The sequence below is a fragment of the Octodon degus genome, unplaced genomic scaffold (assembly GCF_000260255.1).
Source record: "Octodon degus isolate 3935 unplaced genomic scaffold, OctDeg1.0 scaffold00015, whole genome shotgun sequence".
In the NCBI taxonomy this organism is placed as follows: domain Eukaryota; kingdom Metazoa; phylum Chordata; class Mammalia; order Rodentia; family Octodontidae; genus Octodon; species Octodon degus.
The window spans coordinates 10,422,652-10,430,790 of NW_004524591.1; the positions used below are offsets into that span (position 1 = coordinate 10,422,652).

The 8,139-nt window shown below is 39.5% G+C and overlaps 1 protein-coding gene across 1 annotated transcript in view; it reads left to right on the plus strand.

Moving 5' to 3' along the window:
- Abcb5 (ATP binding cassette subfamily B member 5) overlaps positions 1 to 8,139 on the plus strand; it is a 122,874-nt gene that overhangs the window by 49,482 nt on the left and 65,253 nt on the right. Inside the window, exon 12 of the mRNA XM_023709847.1 lies at positions 2,722 to 2,883. Within this exon, the coding sequence (XP_023565615.1) occupies positions 2,722 to 2,883 (162 nt within the window). The remainder of the gene's footprint in view (positions 1 to 2,721; positions 2,884 to 8,139) is intronic.

The window sequence follows — 8,139 nt, forward strand, 5'->3', positions numbered from 1 at the left end:
CTCAAAAGAACTAAAATAGATATTCAAAGTGATATATTCATTCTCCTGTTCAGTGCCACATTATTCTCAAAAGTCAAAACATGGAAACAATCTAAATGTCCATCAATAGATTAGGAGGTATGTGCAAACAATTGAATATTATTTATATTTCAAAAGAATAAGATCCTCTCATACTAGAAAACATGGACAAATCTGGCTGCTGTGCTAGGTAAAATATGCTCATTACAGGGCCAGCTAGCTCAGTGGATTAAAGCACCTGCTTAGGCAGATGCACAGACCGGGGTTCAATCCCTGCCATTTGGCCCCACTCCTGGGGGATGCTAAGATGGTGATTGAGACTTGGCATGGTGGTGCACACCTGTAATCCCAGAGCATGGGAGGCTGAAAACAGGAGAATCACTACAAGTCTGATCTGTGTAGTAAGATCCTGTAAACCCTAGCCTAATTTTTTTTAAATGCTCATTACAGAAGAACAATTATTGCATGATTCCATTATATGAGGTATCAAATATAGTCAAGCTTATAGAATAAAAATCAGGGGCCAGGGAAATGGTTCAGTACAATAAGCACTTACCTAGCAAGCACAAGAGGCTGAGTTCAAAACCTTGGTTCCACCAAAAAAATAAAATAAAATAAAAATCAGAGAATGCCAGTGTCTGAGTGACACAGACAGAGTTGCTCTTCAATGAGTATGAAGTTTCAGTTGTGCAAAGTGAGTACATTCTAAAGAGCTGCTGAAAAATATCCTGTCTGCAACAATACTATATTATGCACTTAAAGTTGCTCAGAGTAGCTCTCATAAGTTTGCTTTGTTTTGGTATTGAGAATCGAACACAGGACCTTGTGTCTGCCAGGCAGGCACTGTGCCGCTGAGCTATATCCCAAGCCCTATATCCCAAGTGTTGTTTTTGTTGTTGTTTTTTAATTTTTTTTTTTTTTTAGAGATGGTCTTGCTCTGTAGTTAGACCGGCATCAAACTCACAGTGATCCTCTTGCCTGAGCCTTCTTAGTGCCGGGGATACACCACACCTGGCTCTTTTTTAAACACATAAGTCAGTAGTAAAATTTGCACATGGAAATTTTTTAGACTTTATTGTAATGAAGAATCGAATAGCCAGGCATGGTCACTATGGTAGATTGCCAACTGGTGATCAATTTGTTACACCTAGCTGAACTGAGCCAGCATGGTGCATGGCATGCGAGGCCCACCTGCAGGTTGTTGCTGGCAGCATAAGAGGCAGAACTGGAGAAGAAGGATAAACTGTTAGGGACACTGTAGAAGCTGTTGGGAAGCTGTTGGAAGTGGCTGGGCTATTCTTTTGGGGGACCTTGTCATGTTGGCTTTCCTGATGAACTTGGCTGTTCCCTTTGGAGGAGGAGCTTGGGACCTCACTGTCACTGAAAATGACTCTGGTTCACACTGGGGGAGCTCTTGTCCTCATCTTAAGCATTGCTTCCTGGCTCTGGAGGGTCTTGTAAGTGCTTTTACCACAGAAAAAAATCTGCACAACAACTCTAAAATTCAGGCACCATAATTTTCTAATATAATGAAGAAACCAAGATTTAGGGAGATGAACTTAATTAAGATCACAAAACCATAAATAGGAATGAGATTCAAACTAAAGAGCTGTGATTTAAGAAAACATAAATAACATATTAAATATTAGGCTTGCTTGCCTTTAGAAAATTATGAACTCAGTAGTCTATATGAGATTGCTTACCTTTTGTATTTAATCACCATGTAATACTATAATAGTCACATGCATCGTTTTTATGTCAGATTAACTGTATTATGCGCTCTTACCGAACTACTGGCTTTCTTCTTACACATTAGTTTTCTTAGGTTGATGTTCTCATGCTTGCTAGCCATTCATGTGACATAATAACCTGCTTTCCAGTTAAAAAAAAAAAAGAAAGAAAGAAAGAAAGAAAGAAAGAAAGAAAGAAAGAAAGAAAAGGAAAGTGCTTCAGTCCTATCTCAATACTTTTAGGGAAGAGCCCTGGACCACAGAGAAGGGTGAGTGGCACAGTGACGGGAAGGAGACACCGGAATAGCTTCTGGGCTCTCCTCAGCGTTTTTGGACTTGGTTACCGTGGTCTGAGTGTTATCCCTTTGAAAATGTGTTGATCTCCTCCCCCATACTGTGAGTAATCTTCCATGTGTTGAAGATAACTAGTAAAAAAGTAAGAACATGTAATTACCTCAAATCTGTACCCAATTCGTTGAAAATATCCCCACCTTAGAGATGAGAAATAATGAATTTAAGTTACTGGCTTTTGGTTTCTGCTTTTGGATAGTTCAGAAGTGGTCTTTAGGTTTCTTTCTAGTTCTAAGACACTAGGGTTTTATAAAATCTCTAATATGTAACCAAGTTACATTCCTCTTTATTTTAATTTCTAGTAGCCTTCTTTATCGACTAGTTTCCAAAATTTTATATCCAAAGAAAGTTTTTTGTTTTTTTTTTTAATGTTTAAAATAACACTGCAAAAAGAAGCTTTCTTCCCCGGCGTGCTGTGCCAGCCCCGCCCCCGAGGTGCGCTGACACTGCGACTGAGACTGGGCGTGGTGGATCGCTATGAGTTCGTTCTGTATAATGAGACCCTGTAGACCCTGTTCCATACATTTTGTAAAAAAAGCAAAGAAAAAAAAGAAGCTTTCTTGACTGTTGCAGAGGTCATTTCTACTAACTTTACATTTATTTTATCCCTTTGGTTCTGCAGGCAAGCAAAGGTCGGACTACAATCGTGGTAGCTCACCGACTCTCAACTATTCGCAACGCAGATCTGATTGTGACTATAAAGGACGGGACAGTGGCGGAAAAAGGAACACACGCTGAACTAATGGCAAAACAGGGTCTATATCATTCCCTTGCGATGGCGCAGGTAATGCTTACGTGCAGGCTTTCTTTTTAGCTTCTCAGAATACTACACTAGGAAACAAAGTCTTTAATTATAATCTTAAATTTCACAGCAACAAAGATTTACTTAAAGTTCCTTAGTACTAAATTGCGTGTAATATCCTCAGCACTTTGACAGATAAAATGATGCAGGTTAAAGAACTCATGATACGTAATACCTCATATTAGCCAGGCATAAAACAAACAAACTTCAAAACGCTATAAATCGTCATTCATTTTTAGAACGCAAAGAAATATAACACATATTCTCTGCTTAAGGATTGAAATTTAGCTACTAGGAAAAATGAAAAATTGTGCATAAAGTTACTATATGTTGTTGAAATTAGCAAAACTGATCGGGGAGAGAGAGCTGCACTATCCGAAGAAGGTTCCATGAAAGAATCATTAAGGACTAGACGGGAAGAGAAGAGAGAAATGGAGGACTCCGAGCAGGAGAGGCTGTAGCGCAGAGGCCTAAAGGAACTTCATGTGCAGCGACAACAGAAAGATCAACCTTCCATATAAAGATGAACGTTAATAGAATAATAGAAAAGAAATACTAGGGATCAGATCATGGAAGTTCTCGAAAGCTAGACGGGAAGGTTGAAATTCAATGCGTAGAAAGCACTTGGTACAGGGCCCAGCACACAAGAGGCTTTCAGTAAACATCCGCCAAAGGAGGAGAGGTAGGGAAATCCTCGCTGTATAATACCGCGTCCACTCAGGTGGACGAGAAAGTAGTCATGTTGGCCAATCAAAAGGAGGCATGACGGTGTCGGGAGCACACGGCAAATCCCCACTGGTCAGGATGCACGTGAAATCCACCCTCCTAGATGGTGCGTCACTTCTTCATGAAGGCGGGATAATGTAAGTGATAGGGTTTAGGCCCTCATCGTTGTCTTCATGCTGCGCTACCTTCTTGTTTTAACCTGGAAGGCAGCCTTCTTACTGAAAGGTCGCTACAGATCAATAATGTCAAACTCTTTCTATATATTTTACTTTTCAAACCCCCTCTTTGATATCTATGTTATAATTTACAATTTAGGAAACAGAAAGTATGAACCGCCATCCATTTAAATTTCCCGTGCTTCGATTTTGTAATCTCTAACACAGGAGAAATCCTAGTAATTTATTAATTAATGCATTAATTATGAAATATTAAATGAGCTAAGAATTATCGTTGGAAAAATAAATGTTATTACAGTCTTAATCGATTTTTTATTTACTTATTTTGTACAGGGTCTTGCTATGCAGCTAAGACTTGTAGTGATCCTCCTGCCTCAGGCTCCCCAGCACTGGGATTACAGGTGTGGGCTATCATGCCCTGTTTGGGGGCACCGTTTTTCATACCAGGGTTTCTGGGGCTGGTATATCATGAGACTGATATTGTAATTACCCAGAATATACATAATTATATACAGACATATTCCTTTAGCAAGAGTCTACATGAAAATGAAGTAATAAATATGATGAGATATATGCATGCTGAAACTTACTGCCACCATTATTATTTTGGCTAGCTGGATTCTCAGGAAAATGAATACTTTATCCCACTAGAGTACTGTGTTTAAAATTATTATGAGGTCAGAGTGTTATTTTAACCCTTCCACAAAGTAAATAACTCCTAGAAGAAGCCAAACAGAAGATTCTTTCATGGTAGAGAAATTTATAGAAAAGAAAGTAATAGCATAAAAGAGCATCTGATTTTAAAATGTTAATGAGAGTACAGCACAGATTAGAGTTCATTGTCCCATCGTGTAACTAACAGTTGCTAAGCTTGTCGAAGATTCGGAGAGTTCTGGAATGTCTTCCATGAGTTCGTTCTGCTTGCACACCTGAATGCACCCAAAGCTTTCGATCTCTATGCACCCTGTCCTGAGCTGATGCCACCCTGACTCCTGGGTTCCTGGGCTCTTTCTTCTCCTCCCTTCTCAACATGAGCAAGTCTCAATCCCCTACACCACATTCAAATATACAATGACTTGCCTTTGCTATTCCAGGTCTTCTGTTTCCAGAAGAATTTTATGAATGTTTTCTCTAGTTCTGGAAGGTATACTAATGGAACTTTGATTGGGATTTCGTTAAATTTCATCTGTATAATGATTTTAGGATTATGACCATTTTCACAATGTCGGTTCTTCCTATTCACGAGCAAGAAATGTCTTCCCATTTTTCTGATATTGCTCTTCAATCTCCTTTTTAAGAGTACTCTAATTTTCAATATATAGATGTTTTACTCCCTTTTCCTTTGTTAGATTGATTCCTAAATATTTCATCATTTCAGATGCTATTGGGAAAGGTGTTTCCCTAATTTCTTTCTCAGTGAGTTTGTTGTTTGTGTATAAGACTGCTATTGATTTTTGAGTGTTGACTTTTTATCCAGCTATGCTAAAAAATTTGCTTATTAAATCTAAAAGTCTTTTGATAAAGTTTTTGGTATCTTCTACATAGAGTATCTGTCAATCCTGGACAGCAAAGGCCAGGCAGGAGGCATCACAATCCCTGACTTGAAGTTATAGAACAAAGCTACTGTAATAAAATTAGCATGGTACTGGAGAAAAAGAACCCGAGGACCAGTGGAACCCATTAGAACACACAGACACAACAACCACAAACACACTCGGACATGTTATCTTTGACAAAGGGGTCAAACGTGTTCCCTGGAATAAAGACAGCCTCTTTAATAAATGGTGCTGGAAAAACTGGCTTTCCACATGCCAAAGACTAAAACTAGATCCATGTGTATCGCCACACACAATACTAAAGTCAAAATGGATCAAAGATCTAAATACTAAAAGAGAAAAGTAAATCCAATGGAAGAGAAAGTAGGTAGAAATCTGAAAGACAGAGAAGCAGAGAGTTCATGAACAAAACCCAAACTGCATAGGAAATATTTCAAAGAATGAACAACTGAGATCTCATTTTAATAAAGAAGTTTTTGCACATCAAAGCAAATAACTAACAAAGTGAAAAGACAACCCACAGAGTGGGTAAAAGTTTTAGCCAAGGGTCCCTCAAACAAAGGACTCTTATCTAGAGCATATAAAGAAATGTAAAAAAAAAAAAAAAGAAAAGAAAAGAAAAAAAAGAAAAGAAATGTAAAAGACCAGACCCCCCCCCTCCAAATTCAAAGACCCAATCCAAAAACAGGCATCTGAGATAAATATGCACTTCTTAAGTGAAATACAAATGGCAAATAAAAATGTGAAAAAGTGCTCAACATTTTTGGTCATTCAAGAAATGCACATTAAAACAACACTGAGATTCCATCTCACTCTAGAAAGAATGGCTATCACCAAGAAATCAAGCAATGACAAATGCTGGAGGGGTTGTGGGGAAACAGGAACCCTGCTCCACTGTTGTTGGGAGTGCAGACTGGTGAAACCACTGTGGAAATCGGTGTGGAGATGCCTCAAAAAACTGGGATTAGAGGTCTGTTCAACTCAGCTATTCCCCTTTTGGGTATATTCCCAGAAGAAATGAAAACATCAAACCACAGTGATACATAAGCACTTACGTTTGCAGTAGTACAATTTGTCATAGCTAAATATTGAAAACATTGTAAGTGCCCATCAACTAAGGAATTAATAAAAAAGATGTGGGGATTTTTTTTATACAATAGAGTACTACACAGCTATAAAGAAAGATAAACTCAAGGCTTGTATAGGTAAATGGATGTAATATTTGAGGCCATACTCATAAGTGAAATCAGTCAGACTTGCACATGTAAATATCACATTGTATACCTAGTCTAAAAATCTAAAAGAGTAAATAAGATCCAAAATGTACAGTAGATATTGTAAAAATGGAAGAAATAGCTCAAAAAGGGAAGAACAACTGGGATGGGGGAAGGAGAAAAGTAGGAAGGGAAAAGAAAATACACACATACACTGGTCTCATTTCTCAGAGTTTCAAGGAAAACAAAAACAGAACTACAGTGACCTGGTTTAGAACTTTATCCTAACCTATAATTTTAACAGTATCTTTAAGGTCATTTTGATGTCTTTTCATTTTCTTATTCTTTAAGACTCAGGCTCTTTTTGTGGCACCTGGGAAGCAATCAGTAGCTTCGACATCAAGCTGAACATCTCCTTCCCAGCCACAGGCTGCCAGAAACTCATCGAGGTCGATGATAAAAGCAAGCTTCGCACGTTCTATGAGAAGCGCATGGCCACAGAAGTGGCCGCTGACTCCCTGGGTGAAGAGTGGAAGGTTATGTGGTCCGAATCAGCGGTGGGAACGACAAGCAGGGCTTCCCCACGAAGCAGGGCGTCCTCACCCACGGCCGTGTGAGCCTGCTGCTGAGTAAGGGCACTTCTGCTACTGACCCAGGAGGACCGGGGAGAGAAAGCGGAAATCCGTCCGAGGCTGCATCGTGGACGCCAACCTCAGCGTTCTCAATCTGGTTATTGTAAAGAAAGGAGAGAAGGACATTCCTGGGTTGACCGATACTACCGTGCCTCGGCACCTAGGGCCCAAAAGAGCTAGCAGAATTCGCAAACTTTTCAATCTATCTAAGAAAGATGATGTGCGCCAGTATGTTGTCAGGAAGCCCTTGAACAAGGAAGGTAAAAAACCCAGGACTAAAGCCCCCAAGATCCAGAGACTTGTTACTCCACGTGTCCTTCAACACAAACGCCGCCGTATTGCACTGAAGAAGCAGCGCACTAAGAAAAACAAGGAGGAGGCTACAGAGAATGCTAAACTTCTGGCCAAGAGAATGAAGGAAGCCAAAGAAAAACGCCAGGAGCAGACTGCCAAGCGACGCAGGCTGTCCTCTCTGAGAGCTTCTACTTCCAAGTCTGAGTCCAGTCAAAAGTGAAATGCTAATAAATGGAATGTTATGATACAAAAAAAAAAGTGAAATACTTCAGTAACAAATAAATTAGATCTGACCTCGAAAAAAAAAGACTCAGGCCCTCAGGTGTGGCTGGTACTCACAGCTGGGATGGATAGTGGGGCAGACCTGGAAAGCCTTACTGTCTCCTGAAATCTGTCAGGTACAGAACCAGGCTCACACATCAGTTTCCAGCTTTGTGTTTTAAGCTGGTAATCTCAAAAGAAAGGTAGAAAGAAAGGATGGAAAAGTGTAGCATCCATCTCAGAAAATTACTTTTTCTAAGATCTGCCCCTACTGGTGGTATAATTGCTTTCTGTAGTAATTATGTTTTTGGAAGAGGATATGAAAGGCAATTATCGGTCACTAACAATTTAATGAGTTACAATTAGTAGCTCTCTATCA